Consider the following 22,621-nt stretch of genomic DNA (forward strand, 5'->3'; position numbering starts at 1 on the left):
CTCTGATGACTCCAGGGGGTTTTAGGAATAAAAAGGTCAATTGCATTGAGAAAGTTGCCTAGCTCTGTCGAGATAAAGTTCATACCCAACTCCGATCTCGGCTGCCTTGTTTTGAAAGCATGCGAGTCTCAGTGTATGCAGTGAGTTCCACATCGTGCTGCTTTCGCCATCTACAGGACACCTGGATCACATGCACTGAAAACAACATGACCAGATAATACACTTTATACCTTACCCTTTGTGGACATCCCTTTGTGGCGGATTTTAGCAGCATACTTAGAATAACAAATGTGAGAATAAAAATGAATGATGAGGAATGTTGTCTGGAAAACCTCCACAAGATGGCAGGACTATAAATTCACTCACTTTTTACCTACTGTTATACTTTTGCCAACAGGTGGCACCACAGTCTCATAGGTTACAAACTGACGCCCTGATAGAGTTTGTGGGATTTTTTCCTCTCCCAAATGGCCTATAATCCTCTCATCTCCCCAATCAAGCAAGACATCAGTGTCCTGGAGAAAACTGTTAAATTAACTCAGATTGCTGACTGTGTTAGAAGTAAGACAGTATTATTGTAGCCTGACAGCTCTGGCATCCTTTAAGACATTTAATCTGTTGCTCATTATCAGTCAGTAGGATAAATCTGGGAGCAGGAAGGGTGGGAAAATTGTCCTCTCACTTCCTGTTAATGTCCCATGTCTGTGTGAATGTCTGAGTGTTCTGTGTCTGATTATGGTTACAATCCAACTGAGAGCTGGAAGATTTTTATCCAAGAGAAGGAGCATTAGGAAGTAAAGTATCCCATGCAAATCTAAATGAAAAGTGAAAGTACTTAATACTATTAGGTGATTATTAACTGCTAATGAATGTTACTGCATAGTACCACACTCACATTTACATTATAGTGATACAATCAGTAATAGTTGAATAGCTGTATAGTTAGAGTGAGCCCATGTACAGGATAATGGTAAATGCTAAAACATAGTTTAGGTCAAGCAGAGAAGGGTCATTAAGTCACTGAACTGACTCAGTGCTATCCGTTATATGCAGTATACTTCACTGTACATGTAAAATATCTAACTAACATTAGCCACCGTAAACTGCTGGTCATACCAGACCAGGGAACGCTGTAAGCAGCAAAACCACCGACTGTCCTGAACTGGCCCTGGATTCATTTTATTGCTGATGAGTTTATCTGCTCATTTCTAAGAGGAAGAATGTGTTGCTCGCTTTCTTTGAAGAGTTTTACAGTTTCCCTCTAAAATAGTTGAGTGCGGAGTCTTGGGTATTTCGTGTTTCTCTTTTTACAGTTTTAGTAAAAAGTCAGTGGGAAAACTAATATTTCTACAGAGTTATACATGTTTTCTGTCCATTTGGTGTTTAACACTGCAACTAACTGCTAGCCCCAAACCTTAAAGGGGCCCCTTCACTGATTTTACTCATGAAGTTCAGTTGATTTGCCTTGAAGAGTACAACTCAGCCATTTAATGTCCTCTCTGGCTTCGGAGGAGCATTCCAAAGTTTGACAAATTAAACATCAGGGCTATCTGCGGTGGTACAAAAGAAATGGGAATTTAGAAAATAGGGGGGTTTGAATGAAAGACATTATTGAGTTGCATTATAGGAAATGTAGGATCCAGCATTTTTGGAGCTTGACCCATTCCACAGACTAAAAATCAAGATCTTGGCCTATGCTGCTTCTATTCTGACCATTAAAAAGAAAAAAGAAAAAGAAATCTATCTCTTGAGAGTTCTCTAACTTTATGGAAGTATAATACTGAATCACTGAAATACCCCGTAAAATAAAAATAAGACCTGTGACACAAGCTAATCTTATTATCTTGTAGCCCACTAAGTAGTCACAAAATCTATTCACTGTGACAAAAACTGAGACAGCAAAACAACAAGCCGTAAGACCCATATGTTGACATAACAGTACCTAATACATACCCCAGAAGTCTATTTCTTAGTTATGTATTTGCTATGTACAGTATGTACTGTTATTATCTTTGATTTTGGACACTCAGAAAAACCAAAAATACCGTGGTGGAAGTAGTTAGACCAAAGTGTAAAAATAGCCGGTTAAAGTACTGCATTCAAACTTTAAGTACAAAAGTATTATCAGCAAAATGTACCTAAAGTATCAAAGGTAAAGTATTAAGCAGAACATTATTACATACTGTATTATTGGATTATTGTCATTGATGTAGAAATGTGTAAGCAGCATTTTAATGTTGCAGCTGGTTGAGGTGGTGCTCATTTGATATCCTTTATATGCTGTTTCAAAAAACTCATGATATTTTATTTGTTGACCAGATTGTTTTGTTTTAAATTTCCATTTTACTAGTAACTAAAGCTCTCCAAATATAAGTAGTGGAATAGAAATTTAGACATTTCCCACTGAAATGAAGCGGAGTTGAAGTATGAATTAGTATGAAACGGAAATTTCCAAGTAAAATACAGGTACCTCCGATGTAATTGGACTTAAAGTTTCTACCACTGCGAAATGCGAGCGCTGAAAGCAGAGACAACACACAACTCAGCTCGGACTTGTTTCTGATTGGAGGACATTGAAGTCACAACTGGCCTGTGTGTCCCTGCAACACCATCAAGTGCAGTAAGGTTATCCACTGATAGAGCCCACGGAAGCACATAAAGCGTTCACCGTCACTATGAGCTCACTCTATACAGGGGCCATTAACTTAACATTAACCCCTTCAGCCGTGCAGCCCGGTGTGTGAGGGGGCTGGACCAGGGGAGCAGGCCGGCTGCAGAACAGAGAAACAAACTCTGGCGACACCTGCAAACAAACTCCCAACCGACTCCCTCCTGCAGCGAGGAGGCGGAGGAAGCCGAGAGGCAACGGCAACGCGGAATACGGGTTTGAAGGGTGCTACTGGTTAGCAAGCGGAGACGCGAGCAACAGAGAAAGTTTGTTTTTGTTTCGGGTTTTTTTTTTTCCCCCCCGGTTTTCCTGAAGATAGAGAGTCGTGCTACAGGGTCCGAGATCACGGCAGATCGGACCGAGTGCGGGGAGCTGAAGAGAGGGAGACCGCATCAGGTAATGGCAAGCTGATAACTGGGAAACGTCGGTTGGTAATAGATTTGGAAAAGAAAACGACGCTCGGCAGTGATACTGTCCCGATAACGCGTATTTAGACCGCTGGATTACCTGTCGTGTCAACGACACGGAGGCGATTGAAATGCTGGTGCGTTCACAGGTAAAACGTAAAAAGCGAGGCATGGGCATGCTCGGTCTCGGTGCCCGCACTCATTGATAATTCCAACTCTTCCATACCCATGTGTCACTCACTGTTGCTCGGATGCGTCCAGCGGCCGGATTCGATTGTTTTGTGCAGGACTTTCACTTCCCAGTGAAGGCGGCAGAGGTCATTTATTGTTCCTGACGGATATGTTCGAGTGCTGATAATGTGTTTAACAATGGTCTCAAGCCTGTCTTCACTTGTTAGTGTGAGTTCATCAACCAGTCCATCCAGTGGCCTTGCAGCGAGGTTATTTTCCATTGTTAAAAAAACAAGGTATGGGAATAGGGGCCTGGAGTTTGTTTACACTCTGCTGATAATAGCAAATTCATAATAGTGGGTCATCTTAGTGTTACTGTCCCTATATGACCATTAAGAAGTCTGAAAGAAACCAGCTTTTACACCTTTGCATCACATGGAGTCACAATGGCCCTGTTGATCAACTGTGATGCTAATCGTGGCATCCGTGTCAGTTTCATCACTGCATTGAGCACATGCTTATGAGATGTAATGAGGAACGCTGATCCTGGTTTATCTCCAGTTACAGTGTAGTTACCAGAAGCTGAAAGCAGAAGAGTGGACATTTTTTCATACAGCCCGATATCTGATGGCAGCTTGTCATGTGAGAGGAATTAGATCATTCAATCATGCATCGCCTGAAAAAGGGACAACAGGACCAACTTGCTCGCGTCTGAAAGTATTTGAATCACATGTATAGAAGTCAAAATGAGTTTCCCAAATGCTTTTTGACAGCGTGCGTTCTCTTGTTATGTGTAATCTCTTTTCTCACGCTCTGTTCAGGAGTGCGTGGCCACCAGCCAGGTCCGGTTTCTTATTCACATTGAACATGTCAGAGGCTCAAGTCAGGCACAAAAATTCTGTGAAGACTAGAAAAACTGGACTCTAAAGCACGGATGTGAGATTCATTTGGTTTGCTGGCCACGATACGTTTATTTTTTGCTCATAGTTGATTGGTAAGTTATATTTGTGCTCAGCAAGCTCAAATCTAGATGAATCTTGATTCTTTCTGTGCGTGGATTCAGATTATATCTTTAAACCTTACATAAACAAAGGCATAGCAGAATATTTATGTTTTGTTGACCTAATGGGTCGCAACGTGAAAACCTAGCACAATGTTTATTCTACAATATGACCTGTAGAGCTTCTCCAGTTCCACATTACAGTAGTGTAGCCCCATTGATATGAGCTAGACGCCCAGGCCTGTGGCATTGCGCTCTTCTATTGATAAGATGTCCTTTGGGCACAAATATACAGTAGAAAAACGTACTAGTGATATTATTGTTAGATAAACCCTGAGGACATCAGTCAGTGTATTACCGTATAATGTGACTGGGTCTGCTATTAGGACTCTGAATCCTGTTCTTGTTTTTTGTCTGCTATGTGACTCTTCACAGGTTTATTTTCATAAAATAACACATTTTGACTTTGGGTTTGACCCAGATTCAGAGGATGGCGCCTCCTACCTTTACAATTATGATTTTAAATTCATCAACTTTATATTTATATATGGAAAGTTACAACATTAAAAGGATAATTGGTCATTTGACCTAATTTTGTTTTGTTTGTGGAATAATAGGTTATATTGACAATATAGGGATTAAAGGTAAAATGATTATTAGTCGATTAATTGACAAATTTTTTTCAGTCGGATTCATCGACAATGAAAATAATGGCTAGTTGCAGCCCTATTTAGGATCTGAAAAATGAACTGGTTCATTATGTACAGCATAAATGCCTAAACAAACACCAAACAAACTGTTTTGGCTCGTCTGAGTGGAACTGGCTCATGCAGATGAGTGTCTAGACAAAAAGTGCAGCCTGCAGAGCTGACACCACTGTGCAGCTTTTAAGTCATGCACTATTCACAGCTGAGAGGGAAGTCACAGAGGATCAGATGTGTACAGACGATACAGTTACCCTTTCCCCCCTTGCTGTGTTCTGCTTGAAGACTCTCACACTGAAGCTACTGAGGCTGTTGTAGGCTCATCCATACTGGTGGTTGATCTCGATGAACTAAAGGCTTTAAGCAGAGCATCATATGTATAGGAGTGTACACATCTTCCATCTTTCACCAGAAAATGACCCCAAGTGTCGTTGTTTTTACATTTTCAGTGAAATGAATGCATTGAATGATAGTATTATAAAACATTTGATACTATACTGTTTCCAAATTTTAGATGGTTATTGATTAGACTATACAAATAGAGACAACTTTGGACAAAAAAACGAAAAGTTTTGGTTATTATCCTGACATTATAGTAACATGACTGTCTCCTCTCCAGGCATCCGGTGGATGGGGAGAAAATGGAGGTGAATAGAAGAGAGGTACCTCTTTATGTAAGTGCCTACATGTTTTGCTTCAGTCTGTGATTCTCTGATGTGCGGGTAGTCTAGTAGAGGGGTCTGTTTCGGTATTTTTGGGAGTGGTTGGGAGAACACATGCTCTTCTGGATTAGTCTCCCACATTTAGACCCGATTCTGTTTATGTTCTCACCAGAATTAGGCCACTCTAGTCTTTCCCTCCAGCCATGCCTTTCCTCTCTCGCTCAGTCCTGACTCCCCGTCTGTGCAGTGGTTGACTGGCTAGCCTTATGTCGCAGGTGAAACCCAAGCCAGGAGGGCTTCAGTCCCTGGGGAAGCCAGGCCTTACACAGCCTGCTCACCAACTGACAAGGCCCCCTGTAAGCACGGCTTCCACAGTGAACATGGGAGCCAGAATAGGAGAATATGCCCTTTTGTTTCTCGGCTCTGTTAAAAAGGGGTAAACACGTCCAAGTTTATGAAATAAATATATACACATTTTCTTTTGGAAAGTGTGTTAAGGTGCGGGGTGTGCAGGTTTGTTTGAATTACTGTTTTAAAACTCTTTTTTTTGACGTAGTAAAACTCTATTTCTTGATGTTACTTTCATTTCTTCCATTGTTCTTCCTTTTCCCCTTCATTCCGCCATATCCCCCATCTTTCTCTCTCTCTCTCTCTCTGTTGCTCCCTTTTTCTCTCTCACCCCTATTCTCCCGTCTGTGTGGAAGCCTGGGTGGGCCAGTCACTGAAGCGTTGCCAGATTTCTGGTAAGCGGCGTGTCTGCTTGTTTTGCTGTGTCACCAGTTTCAGACGGGGGGTGGGAGGCTCACTCCAAAACCTTTGCTCCTACTCGCTCATAGAGGCTGATTGAGGACCGCTCTGAAACCCTGGCATGTGAATCGTTACGGGCTCTACCACTTACGCATACACCTCTCCATTAAGAGGAAGTGGCGTCTCCGCCCTCTAAGGTCACAGCTCAACAGGAGCAACTCTCACTGCTGAATGAGATCCAGGTTTCAATGCTGGGCTTTGTGCAGGCAAGCCACAGCACACTGCTGCGATGTAAAGGCTGTTATTGTAACATGCCTAGTAAAGTTTTACGGTGCACCTCCACACATACAACATAGTGTCAGTCCCATAGTAGATACTGTTAGGCCAGATCAATGGGTAAATGGCTGCACTGAAGTGCAGGCAGAAAGTGTGGGAGTTCCTGTGTTTAAGGAGGTTTTTACTGAGCCCCAGTTCAGGACTTCATGTCAAAGTGATTCTGTTGTCCATTTGTGTATGTCTGAGTTAAACTGATTCCAAATGTGCAGTGAGAGAGAATTATTTAAAAAAAACCCACCTGATTTTGATGATAAGCAGACTTTTCCTCGAGCGCCACCATGAGGTTGACATCTGTGGTTTTCAATGAAATGTCTGAACAACAGTTAGATATATTGACATAAAGATTTGTACAGACTTTCATGGTTCCCAGAGGATGAGTTCTAATGACTGCGTTGATCCCCTGACTTTTCCTCTAGCTCCACCAGTAGGTAAAAATTTTCACTTATCCAGTGACATATCTCCACATCTACTATATGGCTTGACACGAAATTTAGTGCACATGTTCATTTTTCCTGGATGACTCATCCTGATGACTTTGGCGATCCCCTGACTTTTCATCTACCACCACCAGCAGGTTGACATTTTTGAGATTATTTTATGGCATTTGTGCATTTATTCGACTGCAGACAGTACAGAGGCTAACAGGAAATGAGGCGTGTACGACAAACAATAAGGTCCCCTGCTGGAATTGAACCATGCATGTTGAGGTAATGTGGTATGTGCCGTAACCATGCAGCTGTGAGGATGTCCCTGGTTGACACTTTTGATTTAGAGTGAAATGTCTTAACAAATATTGCATGGACTTCTTCGGAGGATGAATTGTAAAAACTTTGGCGATCTCCTAAATTTTCATTTAGTGCCATCGTAAGGTGCCAAATACCAACAAAATTAATGACATTCCCATCAGTATATTTGCATTTGCTAGTTAATGAAATATATAATTATATACAATTTAAATATATATATAAATTGCTAACATGGTGGCTAAGATGGTGAAAATGGCACATTGCACCTGGTAAACATTAACATGTTGTCATTGTTATTGTGAGCATGTTAGCATGATGTTAACATTTTGCTTAGAACACCATTGTGCCTAAGTGTAACCTCGCAGAGCTGCTAGCATGGATATTATTTCTTTACAGTGGCTGTTATCTCAGTACAGCACAACTTCATGTGCACAAATGAATATAGATTAGCTATATCCTTGTTGTACCATGCTTGTTCAGTTGCCAGTGCAGTTTGATGGTGATAGTTATCACATTCTCTTTGAGCTAGCAGGTATCGCTGTGGTTTATGATTTTTTTTTTTTCTCTCATTTAAGTGCTATGGGGATTGTGTTTGCCATGCTTTTCACACGTTGAACCAATGGCAAACCTCACCCTGCCAGTCCTTTATTGATAAGCCAGTCAATCATAAAAAAAAAAGAAAAAGATCTCTTTAACTTGAACAAATAATCTGCTCTTATTGAAGCGGCTTTCTCAAATACCGCAGACCTAAAATATCAAGATGAATCTTCATTATGATTGATTCCAGCAAAAAAAAATTCATTCAAAATCTAGGTATTTCCTGGTAACGTTATGTAACAGTGAATCTATACTTGGCAGACCTGTTCTTTGAAGTGAAATGTTTGTTACACCACGCCAGTTTTACTGACAGCCTTTTCTGACATGTGGACTAGCTATTAGTATCTCATTTGCACAGCAGATTAAATCAGAGGTATGTGTTTCAGCTGAGTATGAGAACAGGCCTACAGTACAGTGCTAGTTGTCACCCTCAAGACTCCAATGAGATTCTGGTCCACTGACTATCTTTTAGCTCAGATTTTAAGCCTGGCCTATGTGTCACTGGGTCACTTTGAAACATTCGTATATACTTGTGAGTTTGAAAAATGCTTTGCTCGATGTATTGGTTTGTTTATGAAATGGACTGGGCATATGGGCGTTGGCCGAATGGGTCCAAGCATGTGCCTTTTCTCAGCCCTCAAAGCCAAACCATTATGTTATAACGATTTATAGTGACTGTAACACGTCTTTTTTTTTTTTGTAATTTTATGAGGATTTCAGCACATTTCATTCATTCATGTTCAGCAGACCTTTTCTTAATCTGACAAAATATCATTTGTGTCGGCTTCTTAACTGAAATACTACACTTTGAAAAAACTGTTAACATTCGAAAACAAAAAAAAAACAAACTCTGCCCCCCGTTGACGTCAGGCCCACCTCTCACTAAGAGAACTGACTGTTATTGGAGCTGTTTTTGTTGTTGCAGTGGCACTGATCTTGCTCCCCTGACGTCACCTACGTGTTGCACTCAGGAGATCATGGCCAAGAGCTGTAGAGCTGATGACTCCTGGTTTCCTGGAGACCACAGACAGCAGATGTGGTGTTGTTTTTCCCCACTGATCGGACAAAAACACGTGGAGATTACAAAGTCATGTCACCGTTGTATTATTGGATTTGGTGTTTTGATGATAACCAACAAAATACCAATTATTATGTCATGTTAAGGGAATCCTACACTGCACAGTTATCTGTGACCTGAAAACTGCCCATATGGGAGGCATGAGGTACAACCACAAGGTATTGAATATTTCATTGTTACTGGATCAGGGCTGTGTCATGATAACGCCCAGGAGAAAAGGCCATAGATCACATCAGTCTGACATCTTATCACCACCAACCGTCCTCCTTCCTCTTCCCTAAGGCCCAGGAGATATAGTTAAGATCAAGCCAATTCTCTCTGATCAAATTGTGCTGGTGTAAAGCAATTATTATTTGACGCTTTTGCAGATTGTTGGGAAAATTAATTGAGAAATTTAGCCTCCTTGGAGGAGTGAAAACAAAATCAAAAGATATTAGAAAGTAGTGTTGACATACAGTATGTTCCTGTATCTTTCACAGAAATTTATATCTCTAAGCTGGAAGACAGTGTAGAAAAAATAAAATACCACAGAGAATGGATAAAGATTCTTTTTGTTAACACAATTCATCAGAATATGACTCTTCCAGTGACAATAAATAGGATAATTGACGTGATCAGTGTCCAAATCAATGCAAAAAATGGCAGAAGAAAGTCATTCTAGTGCCTAATATTCATTATTTTATTTACTTTGAAAACTTAAAGAAATTCTGTCACATAGAAAAAAAAATTGACCATTTTCTTCTACTTTTCTAAACGACGATTGATGCCCTGTGTGTAGCTAGCCCTGATAGAAATCGGTATGGCTGCACAAACCACAGGCTGACATCTTATCTTTTTGTGATGTGGAAAAACAATCAGCGATAACATTAAGGGTGGAAAATGTGCACTAAGTGGTGCTGCAGCTAACCACTTAGTGCACACACCAAGCTGAGAAACTGCAGCCTGAGTCAGACCTCAGTTATCAGTCTAAAGCAATAGCCCGCTAACACATGAGCTCAGTTGCATTTCATTTCTCTGAACCACTCTGGACTGGACTCAAGTAGTAACCATTGAAAGAGTTTACGGACTAAGTGAATAGAAAGGAAGACTGATGTCAGTTGGAATATTTTACATGAGCCCTTACTCTAGAAGAATTAACCATGCTAATGTTATAGCATGCAGCAAATCTCTGATTCTCTTTTTAGCCATGGCAGAAATTTAATATCAGCAAAAGTATTGACATTTCCATCAACTTCAGCATTTCTTAGCTGTACTTTCCAGTTTACTTCAGTGGCGAAGAATTAACCTGAGATTTGCTGCAAACTAACAGCAAAAGTAAAGACATTCGAATCAACCTTGGCTGGATTTAGTGTTTAGTGCTAATTAGTAACTGTTACCATGTTAACACACTAAACTATATGGTGTACATAGTAAACATTACACTTGCTAAACATCAGCACGTTGTCATTGAGAGAATGTTACCATGCTGACATTAGCATTTAGCCTAAAGCACTGCTGTGCGTAAGTACAGCCGCACTGCGCCGCTAGCGTGGTTATAGGCTCTTAGTCTTGTTTGAATATAATAATGTGGATTGTATTTAATCCATACACAGTCTAAACTGTAATTGTCAACTGTGTATGCATCAGTCCCTTGTATTTAGTAAGCCCCTGCTAAACCGTTCCAGGAATTACGACTCTGGACGATGGCGATACATGGAAAAGCCCCAAACTGCAGTACAGGCTGGGTTGAGAAGAAATGGTTACATTCTTTAAATGTTAAGATGATGTTGGCACTAAAAATACATTTAAACATGATAAATGCCTTAGCCTAAAGTTTTAACAGTAAGGATGAATTAGGGAAGGCCAATAAATCACAAGATAAAACCCTAAGTCGAGCACAAGAAAACAGAAGATAAGATATTGCACAAGCATGGAACTTCAAGTATGTGATATCTCTTGAACTTGAAAGATACACTCTGAGCTATCCCTCTTGTAAAGGTCAATCTCTGGAGAAAAATAATACAGAGGAGGCGAAATAAACCGTGTGGTTTCTATTATTTGGTCATCTATATTAATACTGAGGACCAAAAAGCTACTTGACTTTGTTTTGTTAGTGAATAAGAGGCACTACATTCACTTATCCAGCATGTTGTGTTGGTAACAGGATATGTTTTTATCCCTGCATAAATGCTTATATGCTGCAGAAACATACCAGATGTACTGACTAATGTGAGTGATAGAGAGAGCACTAAGAAAATCTTGTTGATATTTGTGTGTTTGTGTCCACACAACATGAGCTTCTATGCAATCAATTATTTCTGCTTCTCTTGCCCTTCATGTCTTTAGTAGACAGCATCAAAAATATTCAAGCTTAAATTTTATGTACATTTTACAACACTGATGTACAGATTAAAATGATTTCAAGCACTTATATACAGATGGAGCATAAAGGTGGACCCGTAGTCTAAAAGCAACAATCATGAATAGTAAAACCCAACAGGACTAACAAAACTTTGACAAACAAAACAAAGAACCCAAGCATGGTAAATACTAGAATGCAAAAACAACAAAAAGAGTAACTTGTAATGTGAATCTAACCATATATTAAAATCTGAATCCGAATGATCCCCAATCTAAAACCCAAATTCCAGCTCATGAGAGCTGTGGGGGTCTTTGACGTGACACAGGAAAAGCAAAGTTTATATGAGGTCAATAAAAAAACAAGGTCAATGATGTAACAGAAATAATGAATCTCATTATGAAGGTGGATCATGAAGTAGACGCTCAGTAGGGTGCAGCTCTCTCCCATTGTGAGAAAATGACTGGTGTCTTTCTTCCTTCTTCTTTTTTCCCTGCTGCCCCATTTTTTCTCCTTCCATCCAGTACAAAGAGATTCCATCCAGTACTGAAGTAGATTAGAAGGTGTCAGCAGGGTGATCAGAAAAGATGTTTTCCTTCTCAAGAAAGCCGTTTAGTCCTGTTATTCAAATTCCACCTTAAATTTGAGCCATTTGAATGTGATAATTAAATGAATGACAATGTTGGTAACTACACCGACAGTGGGCGACGAAGGTTCAGATAAGAATCATTTGCTTTGGTTGTGTTGTAAAGGCAATTAAAAGGATGGACTTTCTTTTTCTCATCTCAGGGACAGGTGGAGGCCATTGTAAGGTTACAGGCCAGCGCTCCTGAAGATGCAGAGTTTTATGTTGTTGTACAAGGCTCAAGGCTTACACATGTGACTGCAGCAAAAAGGAGAGATGATGGGCTAACCCTTTGCTTCACAGTTCCTGGTAAGTCTTTCGGTCCACTTAATACAACCCAGGTTTCACTCTTTGCCTGTCAATGCCTCACCACCTCCAAAGATCGATTCTGATGTTCTCTATCTCGCATAGGCCATGACCTTGTGGAAGCCGTCTCCGTGTCATTCTACTTTTACGCAGAGGACCAAGTCAAGCCATGCGAGGGTGAAGCGTCTCTTGAATACCTCAGGGACGTTGCCCAGGAGGCAGCAGAGTATCTGAGTGCACACAGGGACCACCTCGGCCCCGAGAGCTACCTAGACGTCCTGAAGAGGTTTTCGATATGGGCGCAGGCAGCTGATGAGGAGCTTTCCGCTGGAGGGTTAGACCGTGATGATGAGGATGTGCGACTCAGAGAAAGTAGAGGCGATGAAGCTGGTCTCAGGCACCTGGATGAGAAGATCACACAGGCTATGGCCAACATGGATTACCCTCAGCAGTGGAAAAACACTGACAGGCAGCCAAGGGAAGGTAATGATATAGGAAGTGAGAGTGTAAGTCATGAGCTGCACTCTTGTAGGTTTTAATTTGCCAGTGATAATTTTGTAGACACTTCAGTGGTGCCTGCCCTGTTACTTTCTGCTTTCTGACACTTTTAAAGCTAAGCTACTTATGATAACGGTTCATCAACAATTACAGTAATGTTAGCTAGCAAGCAAATGTTAGCTAGCAAGTTAATGTTAGTTAGCTACCAAGTAGGGCAATTAGATTATAATTGCACATCCTTTTTTCAGATAACTGTTATCAAAGTGTAAATGTTTATTAAACAGCTGTCAATTGGTGATATAACTTTTCGTGAGGGGGAAAAAAAAAAAAACACAGGTAGATAACAAATGTAGAATTGTCTTGCTGTGTAAAATAATGTGGGTGACTGGTAATGCATCCTATGCATTTCATTTCCCAAACCAAGGCAAATTAAAGCCAGAACCATCTTCATAGGTATCACTAGAGGAAAGTTAGAAAATTAACAATGGTGAACAGAATTTTTTTTTTGTTTGTAATTTTGATTAAACGACCCAGGTTAATATCATTGCCGTGGTGCTCCGCAGTTCGGTAGGTTTCAGACCCAACATGAGATCTGACTGTACAGCCCAACTCTTTTATCACATGATGTGCAGGACCAGCCAGCCAGCTGGGCAGAGGCCGGTGTTCTCCAAAGACGGAGCAATTACTGCCATTATTCCTCTTCAGTCAGATTAGCTATGTCTTGCAGACCTCCGTGTCTATTAAGTCAACTCCCACAAGCCTCCTCTGCACCACGCTCCTACTCCTTTACACCACAGCTGTACCAGAGTTGTTTCTGGCATCTGGCCTCAGATATTGTTATCATGATGTTTCATTATTTCAAAGCATTATTCAGAAATGGGTGTGAAACACTAGCAGTGTGCCAAGTTATTATTGAACAGAGGTGTATTTTCATTGAGATTTCAAAGAATTTAAAAGATCACATGCCCTAGCATGGAAAATCGTACTGTACAGCTGATATAGGTGGTACAGATACTTTATTTCCTCCTTATAATTCCAGACTGCTCTCTATTCCATATGAGCAGAAAAGGGAAATTAGTCCAGAGACAGACTGAAACTCTCAACAAATTCACATCCTGTTTAGCCCTCTGCTGAATGCCATATTGAGGCTTAGCGAGTGTCTTCTTATTAGACAGCAGTATGTATGTGCGTGGCTTGCGCAGAAAAGCCATGCAAAACACGGGCATGTTGTACATGTAAATTAGCTGCTGACCCCTAGTGCTTCATTGCACTGTTTACTGGTCAATATGACAATGACATTCTTGTTTGCTGAACTTTGCATGAAGAACGTGTTCAGTATTCACTCCTCTCAGTCAGTTGAAAGTGGGTCACAATTAGCGTCGCGATTGCTCGATTTGACGGGGCGTTTCAGATCATCTCAGGGCTCCAGCAACAAATTGGAGGGGAAAAGAGAAAATACGAGTCGCATTCTTCTGCACACTGTTTCTGGGTTTGAAAGATAGTACCGCGGCAACCTTCACCCACTCACCCACACCTAAAGGGAAGGCCCAACAGTCTTTCATACTGTGCTTACAAAACAGCGAGTGTGTATATGGAGGATTTCTTTCTCCAAGCAGTGATCAACCAGCATAAACATGTCAGTCTGCTGTAGAAAGTGTCTGTTAAATCATCAGTCAGAGCCAGAGCGAATCAGGCTTGTTTATATACCCTTACACTTATTTTATACTCCATTACACTCCAGTGAACGTGAGGCAAGAGGCAGCAAATGTTCCACAGCAGGTGTTGGCTCTGTGAAACACCCAGTTTTTTACCAGGTCATAATATTATTGATAAGCTGTGAATCTTACATAAAGCAGAGCCTTTCATTCCTTCAGCTGCGCGATTTGCTTCTAGCGTACATTCCATACATAAGCGGTAGATGATTTGTACATCTGCACAGAGTGAAGGTTGATACTTTACATAAGTTGGGACTGATTGTTGTTCTGAAGAGCTATAGACCAGTGTGTCCAGTGAGTTCATTCATCTGAAGTAGACATGGAACTGCTGTATGTTCGCTTATTTTAAGCCGCCTTACATAAAATGTTACCTAGATCCTAGTTGGTGTTATTTAACAAGTTTTTTTTTTCTTTCTTTATATCTCTCTCTAGCTGCTGAGCTTCAGCCCAAAGAAACACTGCTTCACCTGGCGGTGCGTTTGGGTTTGGTCCATCTTTCCCGTTTCTTAATTCACCAACCGAGAGGTCAAAGGGCATTGACCTTACGCAATCAGGAGGGAGAGACACCCCTCCAGCTGGCTCAGAAGGATGGACAACATACCATGTTCAGGGTGCTGGCAGCGTAAGGCTATGATGTTGCAGTGTCTGTTGTCCAATACTGAAGCAAAAAAAATATCTCTCATTTGTGAGAATATACTAGTGTGTACACAGGTACCTAGATAAAATAATATGTTCTCTTTCAGTTTTTCTCAAGCAGATGATTTTAATTGCTTCCAGGAGCCCTTTTAAAGGGAACTCCTTTAACTATTTTAGGAGTTTAAAGGCTGTCTGGAACCTTTTTATTTTATCACAAGTGAAGCTCATGCTATTAGCTTTTTATTATATTAATGAGCTGCTGTAAACAACACATGATCTAAGACCATGTTAGTGGTGACTCAGACACTATGATCAGCTCAGGGATGCCTGCCATATCCTCAGAAGACCACACCTGCAAAACTTGAAACATAAACTTCCTTTTTATGAGCTGATCAGAGCCATGTCTAAGTACTTTTGCTAATTTCCGTATGTGAAATAACATATATACAACAAAAACCCACACAACCAGCAAGGGAAAACATTAAACTCACGGCTAAAACCATCTTTGCTTTATAGACAACTACTATTACAACTACTACTACTAGACAAGTCTACTCAAGCAGCGCAAGAAAATGCCACTGTTTATAGACTGCACAGTAGAGTTGCTTCAGGTGTGATAAGAGGTCGTACTTCAAAATGTGACAGCTGTCATTGGAAGGTAACAGGAGCTGCATGTAGAATAGTTAAATGTACACAAAATACTCATTTAAACACCTAAACTGTGTTGAGTGTATGTCAAGTCTTACTCAACATTTCCAGAGAGCTTGTCAGTGGAGACAAAGCATAACAATGATATAACAGGGAGAGCACATGATGACTAATCAAGACTTCAATAAAGGCTTATTCGTAGGGGAAGCTTCTTTCTGTTCTCATTAAATTCACTTTATGTCAACCTCATTTCCGATAATCTTTGTTCTAAATGAGGGTGCATTTGCTTCTTTCCCTCATCTCAACAGTCCTCCAGGTCCTGTGGTCGGCCCCGCCCCGGGTGTGTGTAGTGTGTGGTCCGACAGCTCCTGCGCGCTGAGGTTTTGTCCGGGGACAAACTCTCTGACCCTGACTGTGCGGCATGCTCCCGGCAGCTGCCCTCAGGACGGCATCATGGTCCTACGAGACAGGCTGCTAGACCACAGCATCCTCGAACTGGTAAGAGCAGACCACGGGGAACACCTTTATTTAAAATCTTTATTGTAGTCACATCTGTTGCTTCATGTGGGACAGGAATGGCTAATAAATATTCCCATGCATCTCTGTGCATGATGTAATGGGCCGTTGCTGTCGAGATAAGGCCATTTGCGTTGGTTTTGTTCAGACTTGTGTAAACAGTGGTCCCTTGACTCTCACACCGTTTTACGCTTTCATATGACTTGAGTAAGTAAAAGTAAACAAAACACTGCACATATTGCAGCTAGTAAATCAAAGGTCAAGACGTGATAACATGTAAAGGACAGACGGGTCAGGTTGTAGTGATATTATCATGTGCAAAATTTCTTTGCTTTTTGAAATGTTTGATCACATCATATACACTGCAGAGTTTTTACAATATCTGCCTATTGAGGAGAGTTCATTTTGAGTTAGGGATTGTGGCATTGTGGCCAAATAAATGAATAACATCATAATTTTATGTTTGTAGCTCTTGTTTACATAATATCTGCTTTTGTTCCAGATCAATATGCTCAGAGCCGATACTGAGGTAGACAAGAGAAGCAAACATGAAGTCCTTTCTAATGATGAAGGTAAGGTGACTTATGAGATTAAACTGTGCTTTATAAAGTATTGAATTCCTGTTTACAGAGGACATTTTTTACCTTCAGACTTATTTGCAGTCATCTGATAATGATGTTGGGTTACTAGTGACATAGATGCTTTTTACCATGATCCCTGCATGAGAAAGTAGTTACTGTAAGAATTTCATCAGTAGAATTACCGATTTTTAGAATAACAAATAAATACAAGCGCTTGAAACTGTACTCAAATATAGTAATTGTAGGTTAGTACTTGTAATGAGTTGTAATCAAGTGTCTAGTTTACCCAGGATGCACCTACACGAGAGCGATGAGCCTAATCAAGACACATGCCTTATCTGTGTTCTCCCTCATGTGCCACACGTTACCTTTCACAGTTGTGTAACATAAAAAAAAAAAGGAAACCTACACAAAGCCAGAAACACAGACGCACACTTACATACGCACATGTAGTGACAAAGACATCAGTGTATAAAGACTGCATTATTGTAAAAGTGTAGCGTGATTAGTTGATATATAGAAAATTAACTGACAGCAATGACAATAGTCAGCTAATCTTTGAATGCATTTATGAAGCAGATTCTCAGTGTTGCTTTTTCTCTTGTTTTATATCTCTCTGGATTTAATATATTTGGATTGTGGACTGTTTTGTCAGATAAAACAAGCAATTTAACGACCTCTCCTTGAGCTGTGGGAAATTGATATGGCCATTTAAAAAAACCAAAAAAAAACAAAATCAACAGATTAGCCAATTATAAAAATAATTGATAGTTGCAGCTCTAGTATTGCCATCACACCGGTCTCTGCTTGCACCAACAGCTCATATATTTGCTGTCTGTCTGTGTGTGGTGGTATGCGAGTGCAGAGACTTTACTGAGGAGCGGTGGAAAGCGAACCACCGCAGATCCATTTGAGCAAACACTTGTACGGTCAGACATCCATCACTTACAACCTAAAGGGACTAAGAAAACACTTCCAACCGACGCCATAAAAGGCACACTCTCCTCCACACATGTTTGTTCTTCCCCTGAGATTACAGAGAAAACTCAGGAGGCAGATTGTTTTTTTTTTTGTTTTTTTTTCTCCCTGCCTGGGTTGACATGCTCAGGCTGGCATGCAACCACACACAAAGAAAAAGATCCTTTCAGGTTTCCACTGCCTCCACTACCTCTTTTATTTTTCAGTCTTTCTCTGTCTCTCTCTCTCTCACACACACACACACACACAAACACACACAAAAACAAACAAACACACACACAAACACACATTTGGTAACTCTCACTTAACCTGTGGCCACTGTTTCTGGTAACCATAGAGATCGCAGTATCGACTCATAAAGAGAAGCAGGAAGTGTACCTCAGTATTGACCTTAACCCTGTCCGGACTTCAGCGGCCGTCCATTAGTCCTCTTGAAATAACGAGCACGCAGTAGGGAGTATGTGCTCTTCCTTTGGACCTGCTGCTTTGGATGAACACAACATCTCATTGGCCAGTTTTCCATTCCTGGATAGTAGAGTCATATCCAGAGGACCTGATGTTGTGCCGTCCACACGACTCTTCTTGGGAAGAGGAGGAGTTTGTGCCACTGCATCAACTTCTAGTAAAATATTTTTATTTTGTGCAGGCGTTAGCAAGGAGCTCCGAGTGGAAGAGCACGTGCTGGTGGACAACGTGAGTATACTTATAAATAAATGTGGTTATCTTTGGTACGGAGGGCATTGTGTGTTGTAATCACAGATTTGCCTCTTAAGTTTGTTGGTTCTTGCATGCAATGCCTGTGTTGTTGTCAAGTACACAGTGCTTAAATTTTCCTAAGAGCCATGCTTTCTTTGTGTGTTTTTTTTCCCCGTTTTTTTAAAAAGGTTTTTGAAGAACAGCTTGTTCTGTCTTTGGATGACGACGATGATGAAGAAGAGTACTCATCCTCATCATCCGGTAAATCTTGTCTTCTCTTCTCTCAGTCTATCAAGATCGATCTATTTGTCCACCTCAAGGATTTACGACAGATGAAGGATTTATTTGCAACACGATAGCAACTTGTCCAGACCAAAATACTGTTTCCAATTTAATATTATGGCAATAATACTCTGGCATCTGGCTTAAATAATGAATGGGTGATCCATAAAAAACACAACAACATATTTGTGGCTGTACTTAACTGCAGGGTGTGGGAACAATGCAAAATAAGCTGGTTGAGAAGCCCTGACTGGACTCCTTTCTCTTGTGTTGCTGGCACAATATGCAAAGCTCTGTTTTGAATCACATCATAGGAAATCAATACACTTACTGCCTCTCAGTCACAGACAGGGATGCACTTTTATCTGGGGATGAGGAGCAGTTTTCTTTGATTAAATGGATGTATTATCCTCCTGGAGTCTGTCTTTAGGCGGTGCAGGTTGGCCTCCACAATGACTCAGTTTAAGAGCCCAGGAATCTGCCCTGTCACTTGGACAAAGACAGGAATGGGGTCAGCCTGGTCCCACTCAAACTCTGTCTGAGCTGGGAGATGCCCCGCTCTGGCCTGTCACCCTGCCAACCCCCCCCCGACTCCCGTGGGTCAAACTCTGTACTCAAAGTGAGAGGGGGAATGTTAACAGGCTCCAATGTTGTGGGCATACAAAAGCTGATATTTTAGGTGAACCACACACAATAACCTTGAACTCTCTTTTAACACGCGAGCACACAAGATTGTATAAGCTTAACCAGCGCAAACACTCACTGGCTGGTAAAAACCTGTTAGGAGGATGCTCAGATGTTACAGGTGTTGCCACGGTTACTGTGAATGCTAATTTCCTGTGTTTTGTTGTTAACAAAGAACAAAGAGTTTGCTGTAAACTCTAAAGAGAGACTGGTGCTTCTGAACGGAGCCTGTAAACTTTGTGACCATAAATTGAAGTTGGCCTGTGCGAGTGTGTGTATGATCATTCGTCTTTGTGAAGTACTGATGAGTGGCAACGCGAGGGCAGTGATCCCAATGTTTTTCACACTTAAGCAGACTGCAGATTTCTTCTGTGTTGAATGCTTTTGTTGTGATGACAGAGTCTCAAGGCTGCTGTGGTACAAAGTTGTCATCCAGAGTTATTGCAGAGTTACTGTTTTTTCCAAATCTGTCGAAGTGATCGGAAAGGTTTCTCTAGTTTCACTGACATAACTCAGCAGTGTCAGTTATTGTTGGAGCTAGCCGGTGTGACAATTAGTCTACCAGCTGAGACTGATACTCCTTCAATCTGTCACGGTCCTTTAAATTAAAGAGAGTGCAGATTTTTGTGTCCGCTCTAAGGTGGACAGTTTGATATGAGCAAATACAATGAAAGCAGGCAGACAGAGATGTGGAGAAAACGAGATAAATGCAGTGAATCGATTTGAAGAGGTTTGTCGCGTACTATGTACTTGAGCTCCGTGCTAATGTGTTCACTGTGTGAGAGCAACAGAGAGGAAATGCCTCTGTGATGCCCAGGATTTCCCTTACATTAGTGCAGGCTTGGCCGATCCAGACATCAAAGTCTGGGTGGAAAGTGCACAGAGTGCTATGGAAATGGCATCTCATCAAGAGGTAATTTTCCACATAGTTACAGTAGAAACACCATCCACCACTCTTGCAGATATGCAGTCATATCAGCAGTGGTACAAAGTACATACATACTTATAAGTACATACATATATGCTGTACACATTAACTTTACTTTACTTTACGAAGGCACTTTACTTAGGTAAATTCCTTCCTATATATATATATATATAATATATAATATACACTGCTTTGAGGTAAATGCTCACGTCAATATGCTAACATACTCACAATGACAATGTTAGTCAAAGAATGACAAAGTTATACTTAGCATGTTTACCATATTAGTTTAATGTGTTAGCATGCTAACATTTACTTGCCAACACTAAACGCGAAGTATGACTTATGCGTCATGGGTGCGTCATTAGTTTCTCAGTATTTTGTCAACAGAAAAAGGTATTGGACAAATGAAAATTTTGACTGATGATGGAGCTATGCCATGCCTGGAGCCACACAGCTAACGTGGGTAAATAAAGAAAGCGAAAGGTTTTTCAGTGATAATGATAAACACCAGCTTGAAAATGTTTAAAAGGTGCTGAAACTGTGGTCTTTATTCATGAATATCACAAAGAATGAATGTAGATAAACATCATTAACCAGATGTAGCACATGAAAGAGAGTATGACTCAATGCAAAACAATAATCCACTTTTTTCCAGAAAATAGACAGCCTGTTGGTGAGGATGATATGTGGAGGTTTCTATGAAAACAATCCTTTAAAGGTCAAACGGGGAGTAGGTATGCAGTGTCTCATCATATTTTCCTTTCTTCACTCTGAGCCTTGACATTTAAGCAATGAAAGATCAATGAATTATGGTAAAAAAAATGATCCCAAAATACCAGAATAAACCATAACAGAAGGTTTATCAGTGCTGAAGTAATTATGACTTAAAAGTCTGATATTATGACATGTTTGAACTATTTTCTTTTCACTTCTTTTTTTTTTTTTTTTTGGAATGCCTCTTGAATGTTTCTTTGATATGTTTTTTTTGAAATCTGCTGTTTGGTTAAAATATTTGGGTATTTTATGTTACTGCGAAAGCTGCTCTCTTCATTCAACCAGACATTTAGGCATCTGGCTCACGGTGGGAAGAATTACAGGAATCAAAAGTGGCTTCTCACACCAAGTTCTGTGACAGTAAATCATTCAGCAAGATGAAAACAAATCTCTAGTAGACGTCTGCTAGAAGTGCAGACTAGCTGAAGGAGGAATAGTCTGTTTCAGTTATTATAAACTATACTGAGGCTATCCTGAGATTGTACTGTATGTTTATCACAGTAAATGGGCATCCCATGAAGTCCAGTGCAGTCCAGAGTCAGTTCACCCAGCATGCTACAGACCCTCTGCTGTCCATGATCAACAGCAACGATCAGACCATCACACACCAGACACAGGTTGTGCATCATCCACTCTCTTCAAATGCAGAATTGAATTTAATCCTTCATTTTTTTCATTTATTGCATCTTTCTTTTGAACTTTTTTCTCCCCTTTTTTTTTTTTTGTGTTTTTGCCTCAGGCGGTTGATGTTGACCTCAAGTACAGCGTCAGTGCAGTGACGAGGGACAGCACAGGCACAGACAGCGGGTTATGGGACTCGCAAGATCTCCTGCTAGCCACCGACACTCCTCCACCCTATTCAGAAAACTTCCACCCCCACTCTGTGCCCTGCTCTCTCCCTCTCTCACCCGCTGACCAGGCCCTCGCCAGGCCGAATCCCATCTCCTTTGAGCCGACCAATGAGAGAGACAGTCCGCCCATGGACACCTGCGACCTCAGGTAATAAATATCGTAGAAAGTTTTCTCCAGTCATAGGGCTCGTTGAGTTGTGGGTGTCTCTGTGTGTAACTGGCCATTTTTCACCCCTAGTCCCAGTCTGGTGGCTCTGGAAGTGGACAGTGAAGAGGACAGCACCGAGCTAAAGTCTCCGCTTTCCCCGCTCTCGTCACCTGTTGAGAAAAGTGAAGACAAAAGGGATGCCTTTCGTCCCTCGCCTGACCTTACTTGCACTCACAGCCAGTCTGCCTCCTCGCCGAGTGAACCTACCACGAAGGTAAAATACGATCTCAGTTGTCAA

At 40.9% G+C, this 22,621-nt stretch overlaps 1 protein-coding gene across 3 annotated transcripts in view; it reads left to right on the plus strand.

The window, feature by feature from the left end:
- Positions 1-2,736: 2,736 nt before the first annotated feature.
- arhgef28a (Rho guanine nucleotide exchange factor (GEF) 28a) overlaps positions 2,737-22,621 on the plus strand; it is a 41,203-nt gene continuing 21,318 nt past the window's right edge. For 2 of the 3 annotated variants that reach the window (XM_040157384.1, XM_040157386.1), the window contains exons 1-12: positions 2,737-3,064; positions 5,570-5,624; positions 12,244-12,388; positions 12,491-12,868; positions 15,031-15,220; positions 16,191-16,380; positions 16,901-16,970; positions 18,604-18,650; positions 18,842-18,914; positions 21,826-21,941; positions 22,064-22,323; positions 22,414-22,597. In XM_040157384.1, coding sequence (XP_040013318.1) covers positions 5,592-5,624; positions 12,244-12,388; positions 12,491-12,868; positions 15,031-15,220; positions 16,191-16,380; positions 16,901-16,970; positions 18,604-18,650; positions 18,842-18,914; positions 21,826-21,941; positions 22,064-22,323; positions 22,414-22,597 — 1,686 coding nt within the window. In that variant the 5' untranslated portion in view covers positions 2,737-3,064; positions 5,570-5,591. The remainder of the gene's footprint in view (positions 3,065-5,569; positions 5,625-12,243; positions 12,389-12,490; positions 12,869-15,030; positions 15,221-16,190; positions 16,381-16,900; positions 16,971-18,603; positions 18,651-18,841; positions 18,915-21,825; positions 21,942-22,063; positions 22,324-22,413; positions 22,598-22,621) is intronic. The other variant, XM_040157385.1, reaches the window with a different exon arrangement.

Source organism: Xiphias gladius, chromosome 20, assembly GCF_016859285.1.
Source record: "Xiphias gladius isolate SHS-SW01 ecotype Sanya breed wild chromosome 20, ASM1685928v1, whole genome shotgun sequence".
NCBI lineage: Eukaryota > Metazoa > Chordata > Actinopteri > Istiophoriformes > Xiphiidae > Xiphias > Xiphias gladius.